Source organism: Xiphophorus hellerii, chromosome 11 (genome assembly GCF_003331165.1).
Source record: "Xiphophorus hellerii strain 12219 chromosome 11, Xiphophorus_hellerii-4.1, whole genome shotgun sequence".
In the NCBI taxonomy this organism is placed as follows: Eukaryota; Metazoa; Chordata; class Actinopteri; order Cyprinodontiformes; family Poeciliidae; genus Xiphophorus; species Xiphophorus hellerii.
Genome location: NC_045682.1, coordinates 13,815,157 through 13,832,634, shown reverse-complemented (window position 1 = coordinate 13,832,634; position 17,478 = coordinate 13,815,157). Strand labels below are relative to the sequence as shown.

The following is a 17,478-nucleotide window of genomic DNA, read 5'->3' as shown; positions in this document are numbered from 1 at the left end:
CAGGGGTGCTAATAAGCACCGTGCACACATTAAAAAAAGGAACAATATGATACCACAGGGAACATGCGCCTAACTTGCTTACAATCAGCCTCATGCATTAATCAATATACTTCAGCCATAGCAGAAATGCTATAGAAACCCATCTTTCAAACAGTGCATCAGCTTCTGAGCGTGTATGAAAAAAAAAACTAAACAAAAACCCCAGTTTAGTTTGTGTTAAAAGCTTTTGTACGGTAACTGAGCTTGAAAAAAATGTTGGCCAGCATTTCTCCCCAAGAAGTGTGAAAATCTCTCTTCACTTATGGATCACATCTATGGCCATAGGGCATTATTAAAAAAAGAAAAGTATCTGGGGGAATGTCTGCTCTGTCAGCAACTGTGTCTGGCCCACACAGACTACTTACTGTAGGTTAGTGAGTAGTTGCCGTGGATTTTTGATAGCATCTTCTATGTTTATACTGGGAGAAGAGCAGAGGTTTGAACCAAGTAGAGCGTTCTATTCTGGGCACAGTGCAAGAAGCAAAAATCACTTTACTTTCCTCACCTTTACACCTTCTTTTAAAACCCTTACACTGTCATGACAAGGCTAAATTAATACCTGAATATCCTACTGTGTAGATAAAAATAACCCATAATATGTGCCTAATACAGCAAGGGAGTTCAGGTACAGGTAAAACTTATTATTTCTTTAATACAAACAGGATCTTGTAAAAGTATTCTCACCCCTTGGTCTCCTTTCCATTTTTTTCTTGATATCACCACAGACCTTAGTGGATTTGAAGATTTGGAGAGATATTAAAAGCTTGGGATATTATTATTATGCTATAAATTTCTCCCTTATCCTATCTCGGTCTTAGTGTTGCTATTTAGGAAATTGCACAGTTGAACAATATTTACAAATTTGGTTATTTCTGAACTGGATTTCATTATGGGTATCTCAGAAGGGGAGCAAGCAAACGCTTCCTTTATTTATATATTTTTTTCCAAATCCATTTTCATGTTAACGTCTATTTATATATAAAAGTTCAAGAGCTATGAATACTGTCACAAAGTAGCGAACACTTCATAGGAATGTTTCCGTCCTTATTTTTCCAGGGCGCATTCGTTTCTCTTCATGGTCACAGTAAGCTGAAACGCTGTCGCCAATGCAAACCGTGTATTCCAAATGCACGGCATCATCTCTCCTTGCAGACCTGCTCACCTCTTGAATAGCCTCACTCTTTTTTTTCCTCTCTTTCTCTCTCTCTCATTCGGTCAAAGGCAGATGGGTTGCACCCGTCAACAAAGCGCTGGGCTCGCATGAGTGCTGTCCGAGGTCGAAGGTGTTTAGTTGATGGTTTGTAAATTGGAAATGAGTCAGGTCCCCCCCCCCATACTGTTTTATTTATTTTATTCTTATTAGTTTTTGGGGATGGGGGGGATTTAATGCGCTGGCGTATCCCGGTGGTTGCCTGGTAACGCGCTGGCAGTGGGCGCCGTAGAGAGATCTGTGTGGTGGGCGCTCCATTAAAACCGTTGGCGCTCCTGACCTTGGCGTCGTGAATGCGCAAAGCACACAGGCTGTGCGAAGCAGCAGATAAGAGCGAAGATTCGTGTGTTTGATATCCTAAAGCCGGAGGAATATTCTATACACACACACACCACCACCACCACCACCACCGTCTCCCCTTTCTCCAGCTCCTTGTCTTGCATCCTGACTGACGGGAATGGTATGGAGGAAAATGTTGGGATGGAGCGCGTTTCAGCTGGTGTAGAAGCAGGTGAGTTAACCTAATGATGCTGTTTTTTTTCTTCTTTTCTCTCTCTTCCGAGAGACGAATCTCTGTCCTGATTGATAACTGACATCTGGGCTGATTGTTTCACAAACCCATTGCTCTGTTATGCATTGGTTTCCTTTTCACTCTCGATATTTTCCTTCCACGTTGTCCGATTTTTTCCCACCGTCCTAGACCTAGATTAAACAAGCTTCCCATTCACACCGTGAGACACCGCGCACACACACTACAGCAGTTTTGTCGATGCTACGTGGGCTGTGGCTTGGTTTTCTCTGTGGGTTTGGATCCTTGCGTTAATTTATGAAGCAGTGATTATTATGCTGAGTGCTCCCTACATGCTCTCCTTATCCATGCATCCATCCCCACTCCTGTCTAGTCCACTGGCAAATTCGGGTTGGGGAAGGGTGGGGGAGAAAAAAAAATGTGGGGACACCGTTTGTTCCAAGCCAGTCGGATTACAAGGACATTGTGCAGCCTGGTCCCGTTGTTTGAAATCATCTCAGCTGCTTTCATTTCTAGCCTCCCCCCTCAAAGGTATCAAAACCCCTACAATCGATGAGATGACCCACAAATTTTTATTTGCACTGAATGGGTGTTGAACTGTGTGCTTGTTGTCGATGCTGTAGGTGTAGAAATAGTATTGGTAGAGTGAAACATGATTATAGCAATCCCTCTTAATGGGTTTGTAACCCTGGATGGAGTCAGCAAAATTGGAGTTTAAGGGTTTAAGGATTTTCCTTTATGAAACAGGGACACCTCCAGAAAGTTTACAAAAGGGGTTGCTTATACATTCATTTACCGACCTCTAAACCCCCAGAAAAAAGAAAAAAAAATCCAACAGACTTTCAGAAGCTTTATTATGTTGTTATTAAGTGTTGGATGTGAGGGACTGGTAAGTGATTAGCCGACATTCAAATGAGCTGCTAAGTAAGTAATGAATAAATAATACATTAATGAAAGTATTCATACGTTAATAAATAAACAGTTGTTGAAGACAATTGCTCCAGCCATCGCTCTCCTTATCCCGCTCTCTGTGGGCATAATTCCCCAAACTAACATGGCATAATTATAAACATCTGGCTGTGGTATGGCTGTAAAACATTAAGATTTTTTTTTGTTTTGTTTTTTTGGGGGGGGGGTATGTTGTTTATTCAATTCTGGGCATACTGTCTATCTAAGCTACCCAGTCAACTTAACCCATGCAATGTTCACCATAAAGCTTTTCATCCTTCTCTCCCATTATAGATTAGAAAAGTGCTTCTTTCAACTTGTGCTGTGGTTCATGTGAATAATGTCAGAATGCTTTATAATAGATGTACTGATAAAGCAAACCATTTGAACTTAACTAATGCAATAGGCAAATTGGTACGCCTTAAAAAATATGTCCATCCATGTTCTTTAACGGATGGACTGATGCTGATCTCCAGTGGTCAAAGAGGTGGGGTACACCCTGGACAGATCTAGTTCAACTACAATCATTTAAAAATGAAAAAAGCAAAGAAAATGGCAAAAACAAAAAATGTCCAAGAGCCACATGGTAACTGGAGGAGCTTCAGAAATTGGCTGCATTGTGCTGTTGGAATGTGCTTCATCAGCATGGACAGGGAAACTGGTCAGTGTGACACTAGAGGAACACAACAACCCCAAACACACACACACCCAGCGCTTTAATAGAATGGCTTAGACCTATTTTGGAATGACCTAGTCAAAGTCCAGGCCCAAATCTAATTGAGAATCTGGGGCAAGACTTAAAGATCACTTTCCATCTAATCAAACTGAGCTTAAGAAAGTTTGCAGAGGTAAATATGCAAGCAAGTCTACCTCTAAATACGCAATGTTGCTAGTTACATACCTAAAAGTAATTGCTGTTGTAACTGCAGCAAAAAGAGGTTGTAAAAGATTATGGAGTCTATGTGATCTAATGTCTTTGCATGTTTTGATTTTCAGATGTGAATTTGTAAAACATTTAATCATATTTCTTCCACTTGTGTCACTTACTGTTGGTAGATCACACAAAAATACCTCAGCCGGTTATAACCAGTTTTCAAAATGTCAACAAAACTCTAACTAACATTAAATCCTTTAGCACAAATGTATTAATTTCAGTTTCACTCAAGAATCATTAACATGCGATATCTGCCCATTTATATTTTATGAAATAAATACAGATACAAATATTTGCCAATCATCAGTGAATAAAAAAGCAAAGTGACAGCATGTTTATAATGTTTTCCATCTCGAATCACCTTATAGCACACATCTAAAGCCTACACGATCAGATCGATCTGTACCAAATAATACCAAAGATACAGTTTCACAACTGCAGTCATGAATTTTTAATTTTGTTTTACTTTTTTTTTAAAATAGCATGAATCAAATAGAGAAATAAATTCTCATTCTCAAATGAAAATAAAATCGTAAAAGTTGCATACAAAACTCGCGGATATTAAAGTAAGGCTTCAAAATGTGTATGACAATAAAGAATTGCAAAGATCAACATAAACCTCTGTTTGGTCAAAAAACTGTAACCAACAAGCATGTTTTCTGTTTCTGCTGTGTTCTCTATGTTACAAAATACAAAAATGACAATTTTTGGTCAATAACCTTTAAACTTTATTGAAACAGACCTATTATATCGCTTAAGTTCAGATCTATTCTAACACAATGTCTTAGCCTGCTAGCATAATAGCTGGATTAGCACACTTGCTAATGTAGCTCCAACTGGACACAAGTTTAAATTCTTACTACAAAATACAAACTGTTGGAACATTTGGTGAAAGTAGTTAACTTGTACTATGTTTTCTCCCCAATAAAACCAATTTTACCGTGTACATTAGGAAGCCTCAGCATTTTTTCCTATTCGAAACTGGATTTGACTAACAGGAATATTACTGGCAGACAAACCAACTTTGTGTTGTATGGTTTGTTAACAAAACAAAGCAGTTAAAGTTGTTAGAATTTAACCTTAATTAAATATTCCACTTACAAACTAATAAGTTTCATTAAAATTTTAATAATTCCACTCTAAAAATTCCTGTTTTATAGTGTATGCCTCTAAAATAATCCACAATAGCTTTGCACTGCCAGTTAGATGTTTGGTTTGAAATCAGGTTGAAGAAAGGCGCATGCTGACTGATACTTGCGCCATGTCTGTGTAATTTAAAGGGAAATCGTTTTAGGAATTCATTTACATTTTCTGGACCTCCAGTTGTTTTTAATCTCTTCTGTCACCGCTTCCTCATAAACTTCAGGCAACTTACCATTACAACATCTTCTCCTAATAAAGCAATTTTCCACAACGACTAAAAGTGAAGCCTTTTGGGGTGCATTACCCATGTTACCTACAGAAGACGTTTCCCTGTCTACACAGAAGGAAGCCAGGTTCTCTGCTGCTTCCTTGTTAATGTCGTAGGAGCTTCACATCATTGTCATGGCAGATAGATGACAAAGGAAAGCCTTGTCCTTTTCTCTTTTTTTATTGGCCGTAGGGAACATTCATGACTGTTAATTAATACAGACAAAGCTGGACCCGGAGCAGACGAGTCCAACTCCTCTCACATGAACCTCTGTGATAGGGAGAGAGGGAAAGTGATCTGATTTGTCTCATCGCTCACAAATTGGCAGGCAGTAATGATGTTGTTGTTAGCTGATACACAGCACCTGTGAAAGATAGACAGAGCCACCTTTTTTTTTTTTTAAATGTGTGTGTGTGCGTGCGTGTGTGTGTGTGTTTACACTCCCCATAGTGCATATAAAATGGTGCAGAGGAAAGCTGGGTGCATCAGAAATATGGTTAATTACTTTAGCGAGTTAGTCGGGGGAAATTGTCCCCTCTGTTGATAGGTTCATCAGATTAAAAATTGAGCTTGTAGTAGCAGTCTTTTTGACGAAACTCATCAATAAATCTGATTAGGTTAACAAGCTTGTTTTGCTTTGTTCATTGACAGGCTGGCTTAAGGCAGGACGCAGGTTTCTTTCATCACAAACCAGCTAAATGGAAGACAAGCAACACAGCTGTTCCTTTCAAGCTTGTTCTAATGTCCAGCTTGTTAACAGTTTGGGTTTAGGGATGTGGCGGTGACGGAGGTTTATTGTCACAAAAAAAAGCAAAAATAAAAAAGTCAGCTGTTAAGGGCAAGCAGATATAGATGATGGATAGATGATTTTAAAGCAAACTGTCTGTTCAGGTAGATTCTGGTGTTGGCTGTTATATTGTTATAAGATTGACAAATGGTACTTGTTTAATTTACACACTAAGGTTTTTCATGTTTCTCATGACTGGAATCATCTTCAAGTTGCCAAATTTGTTTTTGATGTGAGCAAAGAAAAAGTATGATACCTTTTTTTTTTTTAGCTATCTGACCAACAGTGTGCAGGAGCAGGTGTTGAAGGACAGTGCTGGCTCACTCTATGCGCCATACAGCTGCAGAAACTGACAATCTGTTAAAAATGGTTTTGAAAGTAACTTTTTAAAACCTTGGTATACCCCAGTATTGGTAACCAGATCATAATCTTTTTTTAAAATCTTCAATAAGTTAATGTTTTATTGCAACATTATAATATTATGTGGATTTTTTAAAACTCCCTAACTCTTCTCTTCCCAGTCTTGTTTGTCACAATCTCGGTTGTTTCTACTTAAGTATTACTCAGACTTTAGATATGGGCAAATTTAAGTAGTTTTGATTTCTTTTAGCCATTTCCTGACTTTTATAAAGCAATACATGGAACATAAATTTCATGTTCTTGTGTCTTTCCCATTTTGAAGAGCGGCTAAGAGTCATAGTGCCCTGTAAAGTTGATGTGAAGACCAAATAAAAAAGTTATGCTGTAGTTATACTGTATTTATTTTGTAGGAACTGTAGGAAGGTGCTCTTGTCTAAACATTTGATTTTTTTTTTACCCACTGAATAAATGCGCTTAGATTAAGAGTTGGATTTTACAATAATAAAAAAAAGCACAATCAATGACATCTATTCCTGTGTGACATTTAGAAAGAATGTTATAAGGTGTCATGTTTGAAACCAGAAAATGATTAGCTTCATAGATAAATAAAATCTTTCTCTCTAGCAATCAGTTTGTTGTTGCTGAAACGGGGTCAAATTGGAGCAAAAGTGAAACAAAACCACATATTTTTTAAAATCCACCACAAAGAAGCCTTCAACACAGATTGTTTCAGCTTTCTGGAAGATTTCATCGAATCTTTCAGCGAGCCTAAATTTACTCTGCTGTATGTGGAGGGTTCGGTGCCTGTGTGGTCCCATCAGACATGTTTATTCTGGGAATGTGCAACACTTCCATTATGCATCTCCATGTCAGTCTCTAACAGAGCTGCTTAGATCTACAGAAAGATACACGAAAGATACAAATAATCTATTCATTGTGCAGAGGTTTTGAAAATTAAACAGTGGAGCATCGGCAGGTCAGAAGCTTTTATATTCTTGGAGAGTGTGCCTTTTATATATGAAAGAATTTTATTTCATTTGCCGTTTGTCTTGTTCCTTTTACCAAAAAATCAAAAGGAGCTTTTAGCGCCTTTTATCTTGAGAAGTGCTTTTCAGATTTCGGCTCGACTGATAAGATAGATCAGCGGAGATTAGTATTCTGCAGTATATGTAGACGTGCGGGGTTTTTCCCTTTAAGGGTAAAAGCGTGTGTACATAGATTTGGATGCTGGGAAACATTAGATTCTCTAACTCAAACAGTTCTCAATTATCTCTCTTTTCCCCTCGTATTAAACAAAGACAGAATTCTGTGCATAATGTGATTAAATTAAAATGCAATGATTTGTAACTATGTGTTTAAATTTAGAAAGCACAAGCCGAAAGCTGGAGCTGAAAAATGTAAACTTTTAAAAAAAATATGTGCTTCATTCCAAATTGGATTCCCAGAGCAAAGCTTTGAACCACTTCTGAGTGGGATTCATCTATCACCGCGTGACATCACCTCTTCCTGTAAAAACACTCGGTAAGCTTTTGAGAAAAGCCGATGTTAATTGCTGTAAGTTGGAAAGTAAGTCACACTGCTTGATACGCAGATCCTGCTGCTGATAATACATAGTACCGTGGATTTTTTAACAAAGGTTAGGCACACAAAGTTTGAATTAATTGTGGAGTTTTTAAATATTCCACGCTGGATCAAAATTGCGCATTGAGGCTTGAATATAAAGGTATAGTTTTCCAGTGAATTAGATGTTAAGCGTAGTACCACAAAACTTTACAGTAGGTACAGCCTTCTTGAAACTCATACCTTGATTTCTCCAACCATCCTTCTTTTCATTGTTTCTAAAAAGCTCAATATCTGCCCCATCTGACCTTAAGATGTCTCTCTATTAGGCATTAAAGATATTTAGAGCAGAGACTTCTTTCTTCCGAGTCATAGCTATAAATTATGTTAACACACACGCTGCTTTAATAAAGCCAGCCAGCAACAACACTGCAACCAGCAACTTTTACTTGAACGCAGTATATCAGAGTACGATTTTACATCACTTAATTTGCAGTTTAAATTTGTGATGACTCGGCACCGGCTGCGGTTCAGCCTCTCCAATGACAGCCGCTCTGCATCCGCGATGCGCCTCCTCCGGTTCACACAAACACGCTTCCCCCCTCGCCTCCTTGACACAAGTCTCCACCTTCGCTGTGTCATAAGCCATCCAGGTCAGCTGCACTGATATGTTCCAAACACCCTCAATTATCCTCTCGAAATCCTTGCTTGGTTCAAACGTGTCAGTGCTGCGCTGCAAAGGCACCGTGGCACGAGACAAATCCTCCAACGTCCGGGAGTTCAAAGCTCAGAAGGAAAGTTCTAGCCATGCAAAAAGTACAACTCAAATGCAGAATCAAAAGCTGAAAATCAAAATGATCTCAATCGAACCACTGAGAGTCTGTCAACCTGTGACCAGCACTGCATGTTCATGCTGTGAACTGTCCTTCTGACATAAAGAAAAGCCTTCCCGGATAAAATCGTCACACTTAGCCAAACCAATGTATCATAATGACTATAAAGTGTGTAGCTTACTCGTCTCATGAGCAGCAGTGCGCCTTATTGTAGCTGCAGGTTATTGTTTCTTGTGCCGTGCATTGATGACATCCTGTTCTCCTCTTTAGCTAAGAGGGAAACAGACCATCATTTAAAAACAAAATCCCAGAGTTCAATTTGTTACAGAATATTTTTTCTACCTCAGTCAAAGAGCATCTCAGACATCGGCCTTCCTTTTTGTTAAGCTCACATTGTAGTCATTGCAATAAAATACATATAATATGAATTGTAAATTGTAGAGTCTCTTCTTGCTTTAGATTTTTTTCCGCATTAGCTTATTCATTTTTGCTGGAAATTCAAACTAATTTGAATTTTTCTAAGTAAAAGTTTTCACTTCAGTTTCTTCACTGCACAGTAAGGATTTTAAACGATTATTAAATGTTGCGTGATCTAATTATCTTACTGATCTCTTCTAATTTTCAGATCTATACGCACTGCCATGAAAACACGCAGCAGGGCAGATCCATTCCTGACCGAGGTACATCTGGATTCGATAACTATTGGATTTCAAGACGAATCGAGTGATGCCTGTTTGACGGGGTCAGTGCAGAGGGTCTAATCAGACACTAGAGTGTGCGTTTGTGTTGTGTAACAGCACTGTCCTGCCCAGACCATGTGGCTGGCTACACTCAAAGGCCATCTGTTGCCTGCACACCTGCTCCATCAGCAAGGGACTGCAACCGTCGCTCACTGTGCTCTTCTTTGGTGGATGTTATGTTCCTCCTGGTCTTTGACCAAGGCGACAAGCCAGAAATTCTACCCAACTGTGACCACCCAGTTTGGGAAACTGCGGGGCCTCCGGGTGCCCGTGCCCAGCGAGGTCCTCAGACCCGTCGATCAGTACCTCGGGGTCCCCTACGCCGCTCCGCCTGTTGGTGAGAAGCGCTTCATGCCGCCCGAGCAGCCCTCGCCGTGGTCCGGGGTCAAGAATGCGACCCACTTCATGCCCGTGTGCCCGCAGAACATCCACAACACGGCGCCAGAGATTATGATGCCCATTTGGTTTACCTATAACCTGGACACAGTAGCCACGTACATTCAAGATCAGAGCGAGGACTGTTTGTACCTGAACATCTACGCTCCGACGGAGGATGGTGAGTCGGTGGGGTAAAACCGATAGCCATGACGGTCCATGTCTGCCACTTGCCGCTGTTGCTGCTTGTTGTCCTGTGATCACCATGAACTCTGTGACCACTGCTCATGCCACTGCTACAACCGAAAGGCTGATTTATCATTCAAAGCAATGCTGCCATTTTTCTACACGATGCCATCATCTCACAAGCAGAAATGTTTGTTTTGTTAATTAAAATGACCCTAAAACTGACACCTAACGTGTTGTGAAACTACACAGAAAGTAAACAAAGCTACTTTACAGATTTGAAAATAATAATAATAGACGTGTTCAGAAGGAACGGGAGCCGACCGGTTGCCGGTAGGTTATAAAAAGTTATATTTTCAAAACTTTCGCAGTTTAGAAACCTTTTAATGAGATGTCAGAGAAAGTGCCCGAGTGACAGCAGGTTTTTTTTTTCACCCTGTGCAGAACAGAGAGTAATGTAGCTTTCAAACATCATAAGCTGAGCTTGCTGTGGGAGTCAGTGGTGGACCCTGTTTCCCACACAGCAGAGTTTTATGTAGTAGAGCACAAAAGAGACAGGGTGCTCAATATAAAAAGAATAGATAATGGATGTGGCTTTTTGTGCAAAACTGCAGTTTTATTAGCTATGATGGTGCATTTGTTTCGTGTTAAAATGAACAATAGAAGGACCAGTTTTAGTGAGGCAAAGGCTCATCTTGATGATCAAACTGGGAACATTTTTCCACAGAGACTTATTTTCCTAAAACTTCCATTTATCCTGGTTGTTTTTCTTTTGTGAGAGATTCCCACTGTGGATTCAGGAACAGGACCATTATCTCCAGAGAGTGGTGACTCCTTACAATTCAGCAGTTTTTTTTTTTTTATCCAGTCCAACCACTGAACATTGGTGAGCTGTTCCAGGCCTTATACTGCAACCAATGATTGTGTCACAACTTTAAAACTTTAATACAGTCACTACAAAATCCAAGCTAGCACTGCCCTTCCCTTACATTTTGCCTGTCAGCCAGCAGAATTAAGGCTACTACACTTTCCTTTGGTTAAGAAAAAGAAAAAATTGGCTGTTTGGAAAAGCAACTGTGAAAAACATAGACAGTCATTGTGCAACAAAAAGCAAACAAATGCATCAGTCTTATTAAAGGCCAGCAAGCTGCGAATGCCTGGTCTGCTTAGTAGTGCATTGCTGACTTGCTACCAGAGCAGATAGCCTGACTAATCAACCAGCTTTTAGTTGTGCTTCTCAGAAATAAGCATTTAACGGCGCAGTATGTTACTTCTATAAACAATCTTTTTTTTTTCCTTTTACATATTTGTTAAAACTTGTCATTATGTCATGATGACAGTACAACATGAAACAAACAATCTGTGAAAAAAAATCAAGCTGCTGTGTCTTCTCCCTATGGTCCTACAGCCATCTGCAAAAATATGCTGCGTCTAGTCAAAAACAAACTATCAGAGCCTGGAGGAAGGTCTTAGTGCTGTCAATGATGCTCGTGTATGTGTTGACGGAGAAACAACTCACCGTCACAGGAAAACTGGTTATCCATCATCATCAGCGCCCACACTTATTAACCTGTGTATTCATGACAGGCTCTGTTGTGGGAGCAGTGCATACACATGCGTGATTGACAGAGCTAAGTCCCTCCTCCTGGCCTTGATTGGTTGTTTTTACTCAATTTCTAGAGATGACTGTGTAGAACCACACAGAGAAGACAGAGAACTTTTATTTATTTTCGGTCTCATGTTATACTGTCATGGCACAGTGATGGTTTCAACAAATATGTAAAAAAAAAAAAAAAAAAGTTTATAAAAGTCAGATACTGCAACTTTAAAACTGCAAAAAAATATGTAGTAGGTGTTAATTTTATATTTTGTTTTATCTAAGACTAAATAACAAAATAACAACAAAAAAATAAATAAATACATGTTGTCAGTCAGATAATCATTTTCCCTAGTTTACAACCAACAATATCATATTATATAGATATTACAGAACAATGGTAAGGCTGGCATTTCATCACAATCTCATTTCAGCCCTTGCCTTGTAAGGGCTGAAATTACTTTCCTTTATTCAAACCCTTTTTTTTTTTTTTTTGTTGCCAAAATCGTCTTCTTATTAATGAGTCACTGCTTTGTTCAGACAGTGTGTCTGCTGGGGGCCAATTAAAGAAGCGCAGGAGTCAACTGACTATTGCATGCTGAATCCTTTCCTATTTCTGAGCTGTGAAATGAACCGGCGAGGGAACACTTTGTGTGTCTGCTGTGAATCTGTAGATTAGCAGAACATTGTAATACGGCAGCAACGCTGGGTGATTTGGAAATCCAGCGCTGACTAACAGTTTTCTCCTTATTCCCGTTACTTCAAGGTGCTAATTAAGCACAATTTCTGAGAGGCTTTCACCTCCCCTCACAGGCGCTCAGTGCAAAACATTCAACATTCAGAGCTGAACCGGGTTCTGTTTGTGTATTTTCCACACCGCTCTTTGAGACTGTTTTTTTTTGTTTGTTTTTTTTTTGCCTGTGGTAGCATAGCAACAGCCGATAAACAGCCTGCTTGAAAGGTAGCTGTCCAAAATGGTGCAAGATATGCATTTCAAAAATCCCCTTGCCTGAGATCCCTACGGGCCTGGCCACCTGGCACAAAAGCAGGTCAATTAAATTTCTCCTTTTCAAATGCATTAGAAAAGCAACATGACCCGTTTGGTCCTCTGGTTTTTTGTTCATTTGAAATGCACCTTGTGCATTTTGTGATTCAATATTTATTCACTTTTGCTCGGGTGTTTTCTCTAAAACTGATCTCCAGCGCTTCCAAACAAGGTATTTTCTTGATTTCTGAGCTTTTTAAAATGCACCTTCTGACTTGTTAGTTATTCATTATACTGGGCAATACACTTTGTGTTTTTTTATAATGTATTCTGCAGTGATTTACTTGAGCAATCGACATGGTAGTTGCAGGAATAATGAAGGATTCACCTTCAGTCACTCCCATCTAAAGAATCATTTCTATGTTTAATCCTGTAGCGCTGTGAAGATGCCTCCCATTCCTGACAGATTTTTAACATTTTTGCTTATTTTTGTCACACTTATGATGTTTCAGATCATCAGCAAATTTTAATATTAGACAAAGGTTACATTAAAGATCAGTTTTTAGGGCTTTATTTAATGGATTAATTAAAAAAGGCTGTCCAAACCAACCTGTCTAAATGAGTTATAAATTTTCTCTTTTTTAGAAATCTGAATTCAGTTTCACCAGACCCAATTACTGCCAGACCTGTAGAGTCAGGGAATCACTTAAACAGAACTTCCTTGAATTAGGCTGAAACATCTCAAAACGCCTCATCCTGCCTTAACCTACAGAAATTTAAAAACAGATGAATGTGGCGCCAAGGCTGGAGTAAAGCTTGTCTGTCTGTTGCCTGATTAATAGACATTTGTGGAATTAATAATATAATTACTCATTTGGGGAATTAAAAAATGATCTCATTAATATGCAAATTATGCTCTGGATGGAAAATCATCTTGGAATTTATATTTAACACGCAGAAGAATTACCAAATCACATCAACTTGACATATATAGCCTTTAGGGGATATATTTACAAATGCAGTTGTGCTTTGACAGTGTTATGAAAATTATTTCCTGACATCTAGAGTGAAATTATGATGAAAAGTCATTACATAGGGAATCAAAGTTTGTAAAAGCTCCGAGAAAATAATGCAAAAATGACCAAAATAACATCTTGGAATGGATGTTGAGTTTTAAATTGTTTGAATCTATAACTATCAAACGTGATGGAGATCTATTGGTTACAGAAATGTAAGCACTGTACTTAAAAAAAACAAACTTTTCCTTGTTTAAAGCACCAGTTTGTTCATTTTTTAACTGCCATACTTGAAACTATCTGATGTTTTCTTTTGCCAGAAAGAGACTCTGGCTCTTTCCTCTTCATGCTGCCTCTTTGATTGGAGCGGTATATTAAATAAGAGGCGCAGACAAATCTACCTTGCTTTTTTTGAATTTTGTACTTCTTTTTTTTTTTTTCCTCCTTTCTGAATCCCAGGAAGCCAACACAAGAAAAGGGGGGCGGCTTTCTCACACGCTGAGATTCATATATCTGAAGGTATTTTTTCTACCAGCTCAAAAGTCTTGATGCATGGATTCTTCTTGTTCAAATCTCTTTTTTTCCCTTTTCCAAACAACTGTGTTCTTTTTTGCTTTCTCTCTCTTTGAGGGAAATAAAAATAAGGCCGTCTGATTTATGACGACATAGGTTTTCTATTAGTGCATCTCCTGTCCTGAATTGAGAATTGTTGCAGTCTTTTCAGTAAGTGCACCGTCTCTATTGTTCCAGGCATTGATCCACAGGCTGAAATATCTTCTTATCTCCCTTGAAGGTCCGTCTAAAAAACCTCATTTGTCAGTATAGTGAACTGGATCTTTTCCTTTTCTGGTTCATACAACCAGAGAGCAAACGTTTAATGTGACCTTGTCCTTATGAGTTCAAATATGGATAAAAAAATACCATGTATATTGCTTTGATCAAAGCCTTCTCTCTTTATATCCAATAGAGAACTTTAGATTTAGTGCATATGGCAAGTCTGCTTGGGCCGACACCTCCATACCTCATAAAAAAATGTTGATTAGTTTCATAACTCTTGTCAAAGTGTATTTACCATGCATTTTTGATTGTCATTGCAGCTTTTATGCCACAGGCCTACCACTCTGGCTTGCTTCCAAACACATTTTCCTAGCAGACCTCTCTCATACCTCATACTGGGCAGTTGTGATATAAAGTTTCAGCAACAGTTCTCGATTAATTCTCCACTTCAGTGCTGTTGTCCCTGCACTTGTTTGCTGAGCATGTGTGTGGGTTGTGTGTGTGCACGTGTGTGTGTGTGTCAACTTTGCAGATATAAGGGACTCTGAAGCCCGACCTGTTATGGTTTACATCCACGGAGGGTCCTATATGGAGGGCACTGGGAACATGATGGATGGCAGCATTCTGGCCAGTTATGGGAACGTCGTGGTCGTCACTCTCAACTACAGGATTGGAATATTAGGTAACTATACCGTGTGTGTGTGGGCGTGCGTGGGGGTGTATGTGTGTGTGGTAACTTCAAAAATGCAGTAAAACCCTGTTTAGTCTTATTAACGCCAGAGTTTCCAAGCAGTGCCGATCCGAAGCACAGTTTAACCCTGTCCTAAATGGAGCGCCGTCGATCCAGCCAAAATTTGTAGTACCGTAATTCTGCCACACGTTGCGCTTTCTGAAAAATTCCAACGGTTTCTGAAAGGGGAGACGTTGGACTTTCCAGCCAATATTGAGTTATTACGGTAATTTCACTCCCGCCGTACCAGGGAGCGAATTTAATCTGAGGGTCGCTCTTTTAATAGACAGTAAATTGCGAAAATGAACTTGCTAGATATTGAAAGTTCCAGTTGTTATGGATAAATGGGCAAATATATATTTACTCACAGGACATTTAAAGAACTGTGTGCAATTAAAATAAGCAAAAATATCCAGGCAGAAATTTTTAATTTAGGATATAAAGGGATAAAGGGAGCCCATTTCCAGACAAAGCATTTTTTATGTAAATATTCATATTCTTTTATTTAATGAATAGTAATTTAGATAAAGTGTTTTAGACGGTTAAAGCTGTTAAATTATTGAGTTTGGGTTATTTCACTAGCTTGGCTAACCCATTTCCTCCGTTACATCTGCTCTTCCCCATTTTAACACAAACTCAGAAGAGTCAGGAAAGATTGGCTACGTTTAATTAGCTTTGCTTGCACATATGTATGTAAACGCATTAGTTAGTAAAGAAAATAAAGGAAAGAATCTTACAAGGTTACAAATTTGCTAACAATTTCTGTCAGTGTAAAGAGTTTAAAGTCTCTTTCACCAGATGCCAAAGAATTAGCTGGAATGAGTAGATTTCCCTGCTGGTGTATTTAGCGTAAGGAAAACACTGGCCCTCCCTCACCTGATGCTAAACACCAACAATCAGCTGGTTGAAAGGAAGCTATTTCACTTTCTTCTCCACCTGAAAGAAAAGCTAATTCTGTCTGTATAGACATATTTCCTGCTGTGAAAACCCTTAAACATCATGGTATGAAATCTGAAAGGAAGCAGCATCCATCAGTCGTATTAATGCTGTTTTCAAAATTCCGTTTTCAAGCCTAGAGCAGCATTCTCTCAGGCAGAGAGCCATTCAGTCTACCTGAACCTGACCTACTAACAAGCTAATATTACGACACCTGTGTTTCTCCATAAGCAGCAGATTTGGGAAAAAAGCTATAATATCCTGCTGAGACTCAATGTCAAAATCAAAAAGCCTAGTATGATATATCTGGAATAATGAATGTTATGGTATTTTATCAGCAATACAACTTTACCTCTCCACATGAACCACAGAATTACCTGCCAAAGTGGTCTTTATTTTCCACTATTCACTATAAAATAACACGCAAGTGTATGGGAAAATCTGACTAAGCTAGAAATGCTTTCTGTCATTTTATTTGTGGAATAACAACGCAAATCCTCATAAATGCTTTTTGCACAAAGTCTTTGTTACCCCCAATTATTTCGGTTCACATACATTTATCTATTCTGGACAAAATTATCAACCTGTATTGTTCTTGGGAGTGAAAATGCTTTAAATAATAAATGCTGCAGTATTCACAAGGTCAGTGCTGCTGTTGCTGTTGCTTAGTCTGCTTTCTATCCGGGAGTTTTAGATGCAACTAGACAGGGAGAACAAGCAGAAGAATCAAGAGCACCTCTGAGTTTTATGTTATTTTATCAATTTAATTCATGCACATTACATGGGATAAAGTGACTATTCTGAGAGGAGATTTTAGGTTTGATGAGTAGCACATTCACAAAGAGGGGTGCGATGCTGAGGGACTACCATAAGGAGCTGACTACAGTAGAAAAACACAGAGGGAGAGAGTAAAAGCATATTTACACCTGAGGGGAACCTGTCTCTGTTCATTGAGATTCCCTGCAGGGCAACACACTTGGATCAAAGATGTGACTACACTGTAGTACATAGCCTTAATCTTAGCTTTGCCTTTCTTGCCTCCCCGTATACATCAGGATTCCTCAGTACTGGTGACCAGGCGGCGAAGGGAAACTACGGCCTCCTGGATCAGATTCAGGCTCTGCGCTGGATCAGTAAAAACATCGGTTACTTCGGAGGAGATCCAGGCCGCATAACCGTCTTTGGGTCTGGGATCGGAGCTTCGTGTGTCAGTTTGCTGACGCTGTCCCACCACTCAGAGGGTAAGAATGTGCAATTTACCACATAAGCTTCATCAGTCAATATCTAGGTCATTCATTTCAATATGCCTCGACTGTGTTTTCCCATGTTTTTTTTTGTTTTTTTTAAATAATCATATTCAAACCAAGTACTTTTATTTTAGAACTTTCTTCATGTTTTATGCATAGCTCTACATGCTCTGGCAGGGAGATGAAGTGTTATGATGACAGGGTGGGGTAAATGGGGTATTTGTTAAGTAAGTGATTGCTTTTGTCCCTCTCCACACAAACTAATCAGTCTAAAAGCT

At 39.1% G+C, this 17,478-nt stretch overlaps 1 protein-coding gene across 3 annotated transcripts in view; it reads left to right on the top strand.

Annotated features, from left to right (window-relative positions):
* Nucleotides 1-1,422: 1,422 nt before the first annotated feature.
* Nucleotides 1,423-17,478, top strand: part of LOC116728486 (neuroligin-3-like) — a 28,896-nt gene continuing 12,840 nt past the window's right edge. Inside the window, exons 1-5 of one of the 3 annotated variants that reach the window (XM_032576635.1) lie at nucleotides 1,423-1,760; nucleotides 9,237-9,907; nucleotides 13,970-14,029; nucleotides 14,820-14,969; nucleotides 17,009-17,194. In XM_032576635.1, coding sequence (XP_032432526.1) covers nucleotides 9,427-9,907; nucleotides 13,970-14,029; nucleotides 14,820-14,969; nucleotides 17,009-17,194 — 877 coding nt within the window. In that variant the 5' untranslated portion in view covers nucleotides 1,423-1,760; nucleotides 9,237-9,426. Of the gene's footprint in view, nucleotides 1,761-9,236; nucleotides 9,908-13,969; nucleotides 14,030-14,819; nucleotides 14,970-17,008; nucleotides 17,195-17,478 lie in introns of those variants that run through there. The other 2 variants (XM_032576637.1, XM_032576636.1) reach the window with 2 other exon arrangements.